This window comes from Coregonus clupeaformis, unplaced genomic scaffold, assembly GCF_020615455.1.
Source record: "Coregonus clupeaformis isolate EN_2021a unplaced genomic scaffold, ASM2061545v1 scaf3044, whole genome shotgun sequence".
NCBI classification, from domain to species: Eukaryota; Metazoa; Chordata; class Actinopteri; order Salmoniformes; family Salmonidae; genus Coregonus; species Coregonus clupeaformis.
In genome coordinates this window covers 40,227-55,826 of record NW_025536498.1, presented here as the reverse complement: position 1 = coordinate 55,826, position 15,600 = coordinate 40,227, and the positions used below count along the sequence as shown (strand labels likewise).

General features: G+C 42.9%; 1 protein-coding gene across 1 annotated transcript in view; it reads right to left on the bottom strand.

Moving 5' to 3' along the window:
* Nucleotides 1–265: 265 nt before the first annotated feature.
* Nucleotides 266–15,600, bottom strand: part of LOC121548328 (phosphorylase b kinase regulatory subunit beta) — a gene marked incomplete at its 3' end in the record, with an annotated part of 46,986 nt that continues 31,651 nt past the window's right edge. The window contains 6 exon segments of the mRNA XM_045220030.1: nucleotides 266–359; nucleotides 1,372–1,427; nucleotides 12,061–12,155; nucleotides 12,503–12,661; nucleotides 13,548–13,625; nucleotides 13,771–13,828. Coding sequence (XP_045075965.1) covers nucleotides 266–359; nucleotides 1,372–1,427; nucleotides 12,061–12,155; nucleotides 12,503–12,661; nucleotides 13,548–13,625; nucleotides 13,771–13,828 — 540 coding nt within the window.

Here is a 15,600-nt window from a genome sequence, read left to right as displayed (position 1 = left end):
GGTGAACTGACTAAGCCCATGCTCGGCTGACATATTGATAGATGGCCTTGGACATCTAGTTAATTGACTGATTGATTTGTTTATTTCTTTCTAAATCAGATGTATTACCTACCTTCAGAAAATGTACATGAACGTTGCACAATCTTCTCTCCTTGCAGTGAGCATTTAATGACCAACGTTTGGGCTCGCAACACGCCTTGGTCAGGATGTGGTACTACCCATAGTGATGAATATCACTCATATTTAATTCTGTGGTATAACTCACATTGACCAGCTCCTTCTGGGCCCAGATCTGAATGGGCTCCACCTGCTGGGGGGTCTGAGTCTGGATGCCATAGGTGTTCAGGAACACCTGCAGTCTGTAACACAACACAACACACTGTTAGGCTACACAGCTGGGACTGTTTAGGAAGCCCAACAGTCTGGGCGGCCAAAAGTACATTAGTTATGAAAAAGAGCGCCACCAACTGCTGGTGGACTCCGATAGAGGTGCCGGTTAGAGGACGTAAATGACCAGTAGGAGACAGATGTACAGAACACACGTTTATTACCAGAACAGACACACGGCAAACAGGGAGGAGGAGACTACAGGAAGGGTTGCAGCCAGGAAGTCCAGAAGAAGGATTGTCCATGTGGAAAGGTTCAAATGTGAGTTGATGTGGAGGACAGGAGTTTACAGAGGTTGTCTCCACCTGCCCTCCTCCTGGAAACAACTGAAGAGTTGAGAGGCAGCGTGGGGTTCGGCTGCTCCCAGGCTAGGCTACTGATTGGCTGACCAGGTCAGCTGAATCTGTGCCCTGACAACCTGGTGCCTAACACTTTGGTGTGAATTGGCCTCTGCCACTGGACAATAGGATCAGGCTGAGGCGGGGGATGGTCAACTCTACTGCAGCTGAAAATTCACACAGAGTTTGTCTACACGTCCTAGCCAGAGAGAGGGTTCAGTGAGGGTTTAATGATGAAAGTTATAGGGTTTGTACAAGCTACATCTTGAGAAACCCTCGGAAACAAACGCAGCATTAGGTAAAGGCTTGGAGGAAGTGAGCAGGGTGAAACAGACAAGAGTGTTAGGTTAACTGCTGAGGAAGACCTGTCGTCTGATCGGAACAGCAGGCCAGGTTAACAGGCTTCAGCTGGCCAGCCGACCTCTTTAACCTCCCTCTCTCATGACTCCTCAGCTAAATGAGGGTGGTAATAGATGAAGACTGCACACTGGCCAAGCGCTTAATGTGCACAGTGCAATAACACCACAGACGAGTGAAGGAGAGAGGGAGGAAAAACATCCAGCTTTCATGAAACTACCACAGACTCTCTGATCAGAGACACATAGCTACCTCACACAGTGTCCTATTCATCTTTCCCATCACATACCTCTGGCTCTCAGCAATCAGGGCCACATGGACCACCGTGTCATTATCAATAGGACCCTGGAACACAGAGAGAAAGAGATAGAAAAGTGAATACGAATTCAGTTAATAGTACATAACAAAATCACAACAATATACTGTATTGTTCGCTTGCATAATACATTGCAGTGGAAATTGCTTCACTTGTAAAGTAAAGCTGAGAATAGGAGATGAAGGGTTTTGAGGGAATAAGAGTGATGAGGGAAAAGAGAGAGGAGGGAGAGAGGTGAACCATGAACAACACCTCACTGACCCTGTCGTTACAGAAGTTTGAACAGTGGTAATCTTTAGAGTGGTTATAAACTACTGATTTCGTGGAGTTGGATTGGCCATATTAAACAGGAGTATCAGTGACCACATGCGCACAATATTCCGGATAGTAGCTCATATCCAGCTTAAGGTCTTATTTGGGATAAGCTGTTTACATGCACCTTTGATATCCCGCTCACAAGTATATCTGAATAAACAGAATATTCCTAATTGACGTTCATATGGGTTAAATGGAATATTAACTGAAATATGGACACTGACTGTAGGCCTATAACCTCTTATATGTAGCGTAATATAATATTAAATCCTGCAGCTTTATGCATTTCTTGCAGTAAAATCGGGAACAGGAGTGGAGAAATATGATTTATTTCGAATGCGCGTGTAATGTGTTATCTTTGGCACTGTTATATGAAGATGAACTTGAAGTCTTTTCATAAAAGTGTTTCATCGTTTTCTCAGCTTTTAATTTCCTTAATTAAAACTGGTTAAACTGATGACATTGGCCATTTTGCAAAGGACCAATCTTTCCACTGTTTTGGAGTTATTGCATTTTCTCCGGGTCCCTAAACGAAACAGACAACTTTACCGGTGTTAACTAGATTCATGCTATCGATGCAAGACATTATTCTGGTGAGCACTACTTCATTTAGTCTTATAGGGCAACACGTTATGACAGAAGAGAAGCTGCCTATATCTGACTATAGTTGACAAACAAAAGGCCTACAAAATGTCAGAAATTATCAACAGAAACTTGTCTAATTTAGGGGTGAAAGTAGCCAGTACTATAAGGTTCAGTACGGAGTATCGGCAAAATAAATGATTATGGAATTATTATGGTGGATCTAACTGCGCAGGTAGCCTACATTTTGAAGTTATTTCTTTGACAATCAGATGAAAACATAATCACACAACACCCATGATATGCACAACTGAGCCTTCGCAGACCGCAAAAAACAACAGTAAACAGGATAAGATGTTTTACATGACACAGTATCCCATCTAAGATCAGCATATTCCAGGCATCTTATCCTGGTTTCACATAACCGGGATACAAGCTTTTTCGGGTTATTGTAAACGGGATATGATGTTTATATGAGTCAACTCAAAAACAGAATACTTGGGTGTCCCGAATAATAACGGGATATTGGTGTGCATGTAAACATGATGCATTGGAGAAGCAGTGCCTCTTTGCTTCGAAGTAAGTTACATTAATAAAGCTCACAACTATGAACAAGGTGAACGGTTTGGATATGATACAACTGCCTGTCATACACCTGTGAATCTTTCAAGGAGTTATGTTTGAGTATAGAATTACGTTGATCTAATGACCATGCTTATTTTGTCTTCTTTTTGCAGCAATTGCATTTCCGCCTCTCTCCGCTGAGTCCCGGGAGATGTATTCAGAGATAAGTGATTTGTAAACAGAGAGAATCATATCACTGGAGTTAAATGACTAAAATCCCTGAGCCATTAGAAAATAACATCTTGTGATTTCGCAGGAGGGCTGTTCATCAGAGGCAACGCTTCTTTAGATGGCCCGGCAGGAAGCCTGACGCAGGCAGAGAAGAGAAGGCTGGAAGCCATTTTGTTTGGGCGGAAAGAGCAGGTTTTTCTCAACACCCTCGTTATCATTAATCAGAGGAATCCGGGAGGGAGGGGAGTGAAAGAGGTTCACAGAAATCTCTTCTGATTAATTGTGAGCAGCAGCTTCCAAAACACCGCAATGGAAATCATCTCTCATTAGCATTCTGCTCCAAAACACAGAGGAACCATTTGAGGAGAGAAAGACAGAAAAGAAAAAATAGAAATGAAGAAAGAAATGAGAAATAGAATAATGCAGGAAATATCTTCTCTCTCTAGCTCACCACTATACCTCCCTGATGGGTAATTAGGTTTAAAGCAACGCTTCGTCTGGACAGCAGAATGTACTGGAACATCTTAAAAGGTGTTGCAGAGATCTTGTTATGTCTCAGGAAAAAAACCTGGATAAGACCGGTCAAGCTTCAATTAGCGCCTCATGTTCCTGCCTGCTGGCACCTGGCTCTGGGCCCTAGGTCCTGGGCCAGGGGCCCCCCAGCTCCTGAGGTAACTGGGGCCAGAGCAGATGGAGGGACAACACAGTCAGGCAACACTGACCAAGCAGTCTCTCAAAATGTCACCTCAATGCTCAGTAAATGTGTGAACAGACTTATAGTGTATAAACACAAACACACAAACAAAATACTTAACATTTTGACCGGGGTTAGAGGAAGACGTGTATTGTTTGCAGAGGAAGAGATAGATGGAGTGTCTTTGTTGCGTATTTGTCTTATTTAATAGTGCAGTACATACCTGAGGCTCTTCTGTCTGAAGGAGAGCTGAAATGTCAATATTTACTTCCTCAGACACATTATCCCTATGTTGCTATTAAAGTAATAACATGAATACATTGAGAACAGCAACGGCTGTCAGAAAAATCTCACTAATTGGAATAAATGCTCTTCTACAACTTGTCTAGCTACTCCTCATATCAGACTGTTGAAAAAGAATGAGTGCAATAAATTGCTCCTGAAAAAAAAAAATCCCTGCAAGTAAAACTCCTCCAACTTAGGTAAGCAATCTGCGTCAACAGTAGCTTGTGTCTCAGCATGAGACATTTGCATCTCAACTAGTAGAAGCCCAATTGCGAAACAAGCTTAGTCAGGAGTGCCACTCCCAGACTGCAAATAAAATGAATTCCATCTCTGCTTCATTTGAGATGTTCCCTTCATTAAAAGCATTGAAATGTGACACCGTGGTGCTGATGGAGGGAAAAGGCCCTCTCAGGCTTCTTCTCACACTGCACCGTGTCTACCCTACGCTTGCTACTAACACGTGTCCTCTGCATACAGATTGTGTTTCACACAGTGGAACTCTCTAAGCATCTGGAAAGCACCTTAGCAAAGCAGGATTATGGCTCTGAGAACTCACAAACATGCAAGTAACTGAAATATACACATAGGCCTATCTCCCCAAAGCAATTGAACTGTGAATGTACTCCAATACATGGTTCAATAGCCTGAAAAAACACTACTTCAAAAAGAATAGTAGCTACGTAAATTATGACTAAGACTGAATCATTTCACAGAGGAAAACTGTCAATCTAAAAAAATATCTGAAGTAATTGTAATGTTATCAGATTTCACTTATCTTAGATGTAAAACCAATGTACAAAAACAGGAACTTCAAGATGCGTTACATAGGTTTTGTATAATTTCAGCCAGTAGATTTGAAAGAAGCGCTCACGAGCCAAAATGGGTCCCTGAAAATGTTGCACAACAAATTCTGTACAACGTCATCCATTTATGTTCTGTCCTGCAATTCGTACAATATGTTTTACCAATTTCTAAGTGCTTAATATCCAGTTCAATCTCTTTAAATACCCTAGTATGGAATATCATTACATTCTATATTGTGTATGGTAGGAAACCGCCAGGAGTCCGAGGGGGGACAGTTCTTTACGTATAGTAGCCCGTGTTTCCATCTTAGTGGTCCTTTGTAGCTCAGTTGGTAGAGCATGGTGCTTGTAATACAAGGGTATTGGTTTTGATTAGCATACGTATAATGTTTGCACGCATACCTAAGTCGCTTTGGATAAAAGCATCTGCTAAATGGCATATATTATATTACAGTTGCTGTCATTTTTTGACACAGCTTGTGAAGACAACAATCCCTCCCAGTCCCATACCTCCTATCCCAGTCCCATCCCTCCTGTCCCAGTCCCATACCTCCTATCCCAGTCCCATACCTCCTGTCCCAGTCCCATACCTCCTGTCCCAGTCCCATACCTCCTGTCCCAGTCCCATACCTCCTGTCCCAGTCCCATACCTCCTGTCCCAGTCCCATACCTCCTATCCCAGTCCCATACCTCCTGTCCCAGTCACATACCTCCTGTCCCAGTCCCATACCTCCTGTCCCAGTCCCATACCTCCTGTCCCAGTCCCATACCTCCTGTCCCAGTCCCATACCTCCTGTCCCAGTCCCATACCTCCTGTCCCAGTCCCATACCTCCTGTCCCAGTCCCATACCTCCTATCCCAGTCCCATACCTCCTCTCAATGTGTCTTCAGTCATCCAGTGCTAGGGCCTGCTGAGCCCTTCTGTCCACTGACCCAAGCTAACCAGCTCAAGGTTACACAGCCCCACAGGGACTGGCCTTGGGCCTTCACAGCATCAGTCTAGCACACATTTGTGTATAGACACACACACGCCACTCCATTCTAGACACTTTCATATACACAGAGTATACCAAACATTAGGAACACCTTCCTAATATTTTGCCCTCAGAACAGAAATCCATAGATTAGGGCTTAATTTACTTTATTTAAATTGTCTGATTTCCTTATATGCTGTAACTCAGTAAAATGTTGTGTTTATATTTTTGTTCAGTATACATAGACACATTCCTATACATACACATGAATGTAACCATGAGTGTGTACACAACAGACAAACACCAGGAGCAAATAAAATGCACTCTGTTGTTCCTCAGCATTTTTATGTGCAAGTTTAGATCAAAGGGATTATGACTTCAATTTACATATACTAAACTTGCATCACTGTATGTGTGTTACTAGTGTGTTGTTTAAAATAAGCTTGACAAGGCACTAAGACAACGCTATCTCATATGCTATCAGCAGTGATGCCACATTGTAAGTGCACAGACATCCAAGTGTGAGCCACGTTTTTGATTCCACTTTCTCAAGGTTGGCATTTAAAAGCAAACCTTATTTCCTTGCATTTTACATTTTAAGGTAGCACGAAAAAGGCTGACTTATTGAACTTGGTTTGAATGCAACAGTGGAGGTACAGACACAATCACTTCAGAGAAATTGAAAAGGTGGGGATTGGATTCTTTGCTATGTAATTATGGAGGGACCCTGGCTGAGAATATGATACGCATCGCCCTCTCTCTCTTTCTCTCTCTGGGCACACTGCAGACATATTAGGTTTAGTCGGCAATCCTTATGACCAAAAAAAATCAATTTATATTAAGCTGAGCCCTATGAAAGCCTCCTTGAGCCTGGGCTTGTCAAACCTGCTGTATTTGATATAATTCCCATTGAGATTCTGCTGGGGAGACTGGGAGAGATAAGCAGACCTGATTACCAAAGACTATAAAGTGCTCCGTATGAGTGCTGCAGCAACGCCACGCAGAGAGCTGACACACCAGCCCAGACACTCCTGAACATGCACTTGCCATGTCAATGCCGTAGTCTCTCCCCAATACAATAAAGCCCTTTAAGCTGACAGGTTCAGCCCATATTCAAGTACCGTTTTGCCATTATGGATTAAAGTCCAATTAAAATGAGGATGGAAAATGGGACTGCGTCACACGGAGGAATGGGAGGGCAGTGAGTGTAAGTGTGGAGACTGACAGTCACCTACGTGGCAGTAATGGCTCATATAATGTCAAAGCCCCTTTTTCTTCTTTTTTTTTTCTTTTTTTTTCCACCGAGCCTGGTGTGCAATAACATTGGCATGGCAACTGCAGCAGCACGGGCGAGTTAGGAGACCCATATGACTGTGCCATCTAAATGGCTCTGCTCTGGCGCATGTGACTGACCTGGCTCTAACCTCAGCACAGTGCTCACCATGCCAGATAATTGATATCCCCAGACAGGGATGATGAGCCCACAACTGTTGTTTTTACCCAAACAGAGCCCTTTCTGATAGAGGGCACTGGGAGAGAGGGAAAGCACACGATTGTACTCTACATCACTGCTGTGAGCTTGAGCTTGGCCACATTCAGCGACACTCACAGAGAGACTCACGTTCAGCAGCATGGAACCCCATGACGAAAGATCAAACTGTGTTTGCATGGTGAGGAGGTGGTCAACTTTGTAGATGCTTGCCTTGGAAAGACCATGAAAGCCAAATTGGAAGTTCTCCTGCTCACAGGTCACTTCCCATTAAGTATGAAAGGCTGGGAAAGCTACTATAGTCATCATGGCCAATAAACCAGACACGGAGCTGGGAAAAACAACTGGGCCAAATGTATAAAAACTCATTAAATGTGGCTTTGTCTTGGTACGGGGGCCTTGTAAAGTTGCTAAAGCAGACGCTGTGATCCACTTTTGCTGTCACATTATGTGAGAGATGGCCTATTCCTTGCTGGTTCAGGTCACTGGCAATCTCTCCTGGGCTCCTGCTGTCAGAGGGGGGCCCAGCCTTGCTCTACTGTTCTGTCAGCTTGCCATTTGGCAGCCCTGCCCTGCTAATGAACAATATTTATCTTTGGATGCAAGGGAAAAAATAATATCCATCTGTTCACAACCATTCAGGGTGTCACATTAAAACAAGGAAGAAACATTGTCTGGATTATGCATCTACAATGGTGTCCTCAGAACAGCCTAATCCATGGTGAATTGAAATCCCTCTAATGTTTGTTCTACTATGTTAAAACATGCTAATTCTTTTACTTTTTACATAATCAATTACAATACATTTTCCTTTGTTCTGCAATGGATCTGAGAAGCTTTTCCCTTCATATGGTGATACAAAACAAACCTGTAGCATGGAACCCAGAATTCAGAAAAGGTATGAGCAAGGGGTTTAGAGTTTGACTTTCAAAAGCTTGGAAAGTTGGAAAAATACATTCTGGGTTATTGTTAGGACTGTAAAACAAATTCCCCAACAACATTGTGCATTTAGTAGAGACACTAAAATCGACAACCTCAAATGCCTTCCATGTTGCGCCTCTCTCTTTCTCTGAAGGGGCTTGTTTGTGCCTCATACTGTGATGGCCAATTGAAGTCCTCTCACCTTCAGACCTTATCACAGATGCAGGGCTGAGTGACAGCCACCGGGATGCACTGTGCTTTGGAAATGTTTCCATTAACCTTGTTCTGTGGCTCACAGAATCACTCAGTTAAAGAGAGAGCTGTTTCTGTTATGGGGACTAGAGCTATAAGGAATTGGCTGCCATTGAGCAACTGTACTGTACACATATCCAATACTGTGAATAGGTGTGTGTGTGTGCACGATTATGTGTACGCATGTAGAAAGAGAGTGAAACAAAAGAGAAAATGCTAGTATTTATTTGCTCATTTCATTGGTGGTGGATGAGGAGAGTTCCCCACAAAGTAAAGCCCTTTGAGGTTACATAAAAATACAATGAATGATGATGTGTTTCTCCCGAGTGGCGCAGTGGTCTAAGGCACTGCATCGCAGTGCTAGCTGTGCCACTAGAGATCCTGGTTCGAATCCAGGCTCTGTCGTAGCCGGCCGTGACCGGGAGACCCATTGGGCGGCGCACAATTGGCCCAGCGTCGTCCAGGGTAGGGGAGGGAATGGCCGGCAGGGATGTAGCTCAGTTGGAAGAACATGGCGTTTGCAACGCCAGGGTTGTGGGTTCGATTCCCACGGGGGGCCAGTATAAAAAAACAAAACATTTATGCACTCACTAACTGTAAGTCGCTCTGGATAAGAGCGTCTGCTAAATGACTAAAAATGTAAAAAAATGTAAAAATGTGTTTGAATGCGTCTTTGCGTGTATTTGTGTTCGTGTGTCCTTCTTTGACTCAGTAATACGGTAGTGAAAATGTGTGCATTTGTTTCATGTGTCTGATTAGCTAATCTGGTGTATACTTGCATTACGTGTTTTCCTGCGCGTGTGAATGGGCTTTGATGGTGTGTGTGTTTGTGAGTGGGTGTATATTTTAAGGCATCTGGCTTAATGACATCTCCTCTCTAGCTTTTGTTCTGTGTTTATTTGGAAAGTGTTTCCTGAAACTCCCTGGGGTGTGTTTGATCTGACTCAACCTCTGAGCCTAGCAAACGCATCGCTTCTCATGTGGAACAAACCACAGACAAGGAGCATTCGCTTCACATTCTCCTAATGGTTTCTAAATACTGAACGACCCTGATACACACACACAAATCTGGGTCTAATGCTTACTGGGCTTGTCATTCTGGGAAGTGCATCAAATATATACATTACCAAAAATAGTGTACTATTTGTATTGGTTAATAACAATTTAACATACACTATACAGGCCCTGGGAATTTTATGACGTTTCAATTCAGAGCTGCTCAGCATACAAAGTTGCACTATATTCTTCATAATATGTATAACACTAACATTACATAAATAACACGTGTAATCTGTGAACCCCATTCTCTCGTGAATTATCTAGAAGTTCTCAGGGCATCACTTACATTTATTATCACATTACACATTTAATGCATAACATCAAGCTCGCTGAACAGTCAAATCTAAATGTAACCCCACTCGCCATCTGCGGTATCAATGTATGTTATTCTATTCACCGTTACATCACAGCAGAATCTAGCTGCACTGCCCTCTTCCATTCAGACGTTCATTCGGATATTTTAGCAGGTCTAGTCTAATGTATCATGGAATGGTCTTATGTAGAGTGTGCCTTTAAGTGCATTGCAGACATGATGATGCTAAGAGTATCTCAGAGAAATGGGAGCACAAATCAACCATAGATTCCATGTGAAAGCTCAGCACACCCACGCAGGCACCGCCCCACAGACCAATGGGTTAGTGATGTAAAGGCAATGAGACAGCCGCTCCACGCGCTTGTGTACATTATGAAATCCCCTCCCATCGTGCTCGCCCAACGACGCAAACCTTAGCCCCGTTCCAGCGTGAAAGGCTTGAGAAGGTACCGCAGCTCCAACCTCTGCTCCAGACTGAGCTGCTTAGCTGAGCATTTGCATCATGAATAAAACAACAACCTGTTTTTCCACTGAGGTGAGATAGACTGTAGATTCATGCAAGAGGAAAGCTAAACTGAAGATAAATTATGTAGACTCCTGATCTCTCTCCCTCCCTATTGATTTGTACCTCTCGTTTGAGCCTTGTGGCCCCCAGCAATATCAACACAGGTTTGGAATAATACATCAAAGTTAGTTCTAGCAAGTAAGAAGATGACATCTGAACCAATGATATATAGAATTATGCAGACTCATGTAAACATGCAGAGGGTGTATAGTAGTCTGCAGTAGTGCCCTTATAGCAGGTTAACTATTTAACCAAAAGGCCTGAGAAGGAGTGTTATATGGCCAATATACCATGGCTAAGGGCTGTTTTTACGCACAACGCAACACCTGGATACAGCCCTTAGCTATGGTATATTGGCCATATATCATTAACCCCCGAGGTGCCTTATTGCTATTATAAACTGGTCACCAACGTCATTAGAAAAGTAAACCAGTTATTTTGAGTCATACCCTTGGTATATTGTCTACACGTGGCTGGAACGCTGTCTCAGCCAATCAGCATCCAGGACCCAAACTACACGGTTTATAAAGTGAATTATAGCAGAGCGGAAGAGGGGAAGCGAGAGGCGAAGTGAGAGGGTTTAATCCGACCAAAGGCTGTCCACGTTAAGCAGATCATTCATTATTAAGCAAGTTAGGAGTTTTTGTATGGGGGGCAATGAGAGAGTGTGGAATTTAGTCAAGATTAAATTATACGTGAGGCTTATTTGATCTAATATAAGTTTTGTAATGTTAAGAGTGTACTGATATACACTGAGTGTACAAAACATTACAAACACCTTCCTAATATTGAGTTGTACCCTCAGAACAGCCTCAATTCGCCGGGGCATGGACTCTACAAGGTGTCGAAAGCGTTCCTAAGGGATGCTGGCCAATGTTGACTCCAATGCTTCCCACAGTTGTGTAAAGTTGGCTGGAAGTCCTTTGGGTGGTGGACCATTCTTGATACACACGGGGAACTGTTGAGCGTGAAAAACCCAGCAGCATTGCAGTTCTTGACACGGACCGGTGCGCCTGGCACCTACTACTATACCCCGTTCAAAGGCACTTAAATCTTTTGTCTTGCCCATTCACCGTCTGAATGGCACACATACACAATCCATGTCTAAATTGTCTCAAGGTTTCAAAATCCTTCTCTACACTGATTGAAGTGGATGTAATCAATAAGGGATAATATCTTTCACCTGGATTCACCTGTCATGGAAATAGCAGGTGTTCATAATGTTTTGTACACTCAGTGTACTGTAAGTGAGATGCACGTGACATCCCGACAACTTTGAGAAAAAACACTTTATATTAGAGTTGTTCCTGTTGAAATTCGAGACTGTCTATGCATATTCATGAGGCTAGCACTCACTCTCCATTGGATACAGGCGGTTGACGTCAACACTCCTCATCGAATATTCAAAAAAGTATTCAAATAACGAGATGTATCAACCAATCCAAAGAGAGGAATAGGCGGGAGCTTAACAGCCTGCTGTTCTGCTCAGTGGACAATGAACCCCATTGTTAGGGCGGAGACACAAGCATCTCGTCCTTATATCTAGTATCTCTGATTATAGTGATGGCCCAACATGGCTGATCATAGGGTGGTCACATGGGAATGGGAGTCTAACCTGATTGGAGTATCTCATGGAGACGTTCCTCTGATCCTGGCGGGGTACGTAGCGTTTGATGGGATCGATGTCTTGGGGGCTGATCAGCTCATCCACTAGAAAAGAGACATGGCAGAGTGGGGGGGTGAAGACACGGAGAGCACACTAAAGGTTCCGACTGATTCACTGGACATAACCCCATAATATGACCTATCCTTACAAAAGTCCTTTCTTGGTAATGAGAACCCATTAACCTGTGAGCAACTTCACAAACATGCACCAAACATCTGTTGAACTGAATATCTGAACTCAGTGACCTCTGCAGTCGGACGTAACAACAGCATAGTGAACACCCCAGACAACATGCTCTATAGAGAATACCTCTCCAGCGAGAGGTCAGAGAAGAGAAGGTATTTGACAGTGAGGTGAGGTCAGTGAAGAGAAGACAGACAGAGAGACTGACCCAGAAGCCGGGCGATGTTGAAGAGGGCCTGGCCCCACAGGAACAGCATGCCATCTTGGCCTGAGTTGGCAGGGAAACGCTTCTGGCTCCCGTGCTTCTTCTGCTCCGCCTCCACAAAGTCGGCAGGTACGTGGTAGTACTTAGGGATGACAGCATGGCCTGACACACGGCACACAGGACGGAAGATAGATACACTTTACTTTGCTGGGTGATTACAAACATGTCGAATAGAGGGTACTAATAGAATTTCCAGGATGTTGATACATCGAAAGGAGTGCAGTTTATGTGTCTGCTGCTCAGGAGAAAGGAGTGGGAGTTCTCTATTCAAAGGTATCTTAACAGACACACATGAAGAAATGTCACATTTCCAAGATGGAATGCACTGTGAGTACAATACTTTGCTCTGCATAACAAATGTAAAGACACCACAAAGCCAAAGGGGGTGACAACTCTGTCTGCAACCACTGAGAACTATTCCTAAAGCAGCATGCATCCTTCAGAGGCTATTGGCTCCTGAGACTCTTTTAATGTGGTTTCTTTACTGGGGAAAAATACAGCTTTGTGTGAAGGCTGATATAAAAGCCTGCTCCTTGAAATATGAGAACAGCTTTCGTGCACTCAGCATGTGGGAGATTAATATGGATGGATATTCTAATAAGTGTAATATGAAAATAACAGTAACCTTTGCAACCAAAATGTATTTGCATTTCTCAAAGACTCCCACGGATGCCAGCTTGAATCTGTATGTGAGAGGGACTAATAAGTGTTTCCCCTATAATTCATTTAGCAGCGGTGGCCCACCACTGCTAAATTGTTGCCAGCCCTGCGAAGAATCGAATGTAATGTTTTTACAATATAAATATTCCTGCCGAGACACTTTTAAATGGATAGGTCGACGCTAGCATGTCATTGTGCTCACTGTAGGCACCCCCCCCCCACTGCTAGAGTAATTGAGTGTGTGTGTGTGCATGTGCATGTGTGTGGGTGTGTATGTGTACAGTAGTTCCATATGAACACAGATCACTAAGGGAGGAGGAAAACTCACCCTCAAAAGATTGAAAAATGATAGGCGTTAACAGGTCTTGGTATTCCTTGACTTGGGCTTTGTTCCCCCTGAAGACCCCTGGAAATCAAATACAGGTGAGTAGGAGACAATAAAATGGCTAAAAAAGTGACAGATATTCAAGTTCTATGTAACCCAATAAACACAACACTTTCAAGACAATATTAACGTCACAACCATTGTACTGTTTCTGTGTAAGACTTACCATCAATCATCATGAAGATGAAAAATATGGGAAACTCGCATTCAATTCCATCAAAAAGCTGAAAGAGAAAAAACATATTAGATTTTCATAAAAGCGTCTCTGAAGAAATGAAAAAGCCATAACACAGAGAAGGTCACTAGTGCATTAATCTCTTAATATATTGCTTTGTGTCAGTGGTTGCATATTGAATACAATAAAATTGCTCAGACACCAACAATCCTTTTAGTCAGCTTTTATAATATATGCAGCAAGTAGCAAGTAATGGCCTGTCCCAAAACACACACTTAAAACACCTCTTAACAGGTGATGACTGGTGAGTTTGTTTTCCAAATCTAACAGTTTAACAGACGCAAAAACAATTACTTCTGAGATGCAATCTGAGTCCAAGCCAACCAGAAACTCCATTACATAGCTTTACACTTCTCCCCTCACCACCCACCCCCTGCCCTGCCCATAAATCATCTGGGTTTGAAATTAAAAACGAGCCAAATGTAGATATGTTTGTAAAGCGAAACAGCAATTTATTAATTTCAATAATTCCAAGGAGAAACTTCAACTGCAACTGTGAGGATGTAATAAGTCTCAAGTCCTTTTTTTTTTGGTATTGATAATTTGTCAGATAGTGTCCTTGGTTCTGTTCATTCACAAACCAAAGGTAACATAAATCATTTAAACTTAGTGGATCAATTACCCGAGGACACACTAAAAGAACACTGAATGAAACAGACCAAAGGATATATCTGCATTATCTAACAACCCTTCTTCAAATTGACTAGCTCTCAGACAGGAATCTTTTTTGGGACCAAATGCAGCAGCTCACTTTCGTGGTATGCTTGGCTTCCTTGCCTTCTGAGAGAGGAGCATAAGGTCTCCCAACACTCCTGAAATGTAATTAAGACTCTGTTATCGCCGTCTCCCATCCTTGCAGACAATCTTATAGGAGATAAGAGAGACTACAACGTAATGAAATGAAGGCTGTTAATTGGAGTTGTCACACATCATTTCCCAGCCTGTAGTTTGGCTGTTATAGCAGCGATAACAGGGACTGCTTCAGCCATCAGTCCATCAAATCAAAAGAAATCTAACATATGATTCCCCCAGCCATCTCTATTCTCCATCTTTATTCTTGTATTTTGTTATCAGCTTTACCAAAGCTATGTTGCATACCGTACTGTGAGTTGTTCGTCATTGCTCAAGGGTTAGGCTGACACAGCTGGGTCATGCTAGTGTGTCTGTGTGTGTGTGTGTGTGTGTGTGTGTGAGCGTTGCTTGCTTGCTTGTGTGTCTGTGCCAGTAGAGATTAGGTATAAAATGGTGGAGATATTTAATAAAATGCTACAGGGGTGGAGAGAGCAGTCACTGAGGCCTACTTCTGCAGTAAACACCAGCTATCCCAGGAGCGTTCTGCCTCAGCTATTCCACAGATTGTAGAACTCTATATTGTACGACAGGATGCACTCCTTCACTTGTAACAGGTAACGTTACAGACTTTAGAAAATCTAACAAGATATGTGTTTTCAAATTGAATAAACCTGCAATCAACGCCCTCCCACCTGAAACGGCATATTGCATCTATAAAATATCCCCATCGTGATCCCATACACTCACATGTGACTTCTAGCTATTTGAGTGGGCAGCAAGAAGAGGTTGTGCATGTGCAGAGAACCATACCATCTATAATATTATGTAATGGCCTATTCATGACTTACCGTAATGGATGAGATTTCAAAATGATTTATCACGATGCATTCTATAGTGTAATATCCAGCTTCCATTTACCAAATGGGCTGACTCAGACCTGTTGATTGCACCTAGTCTAAATCCTATAAT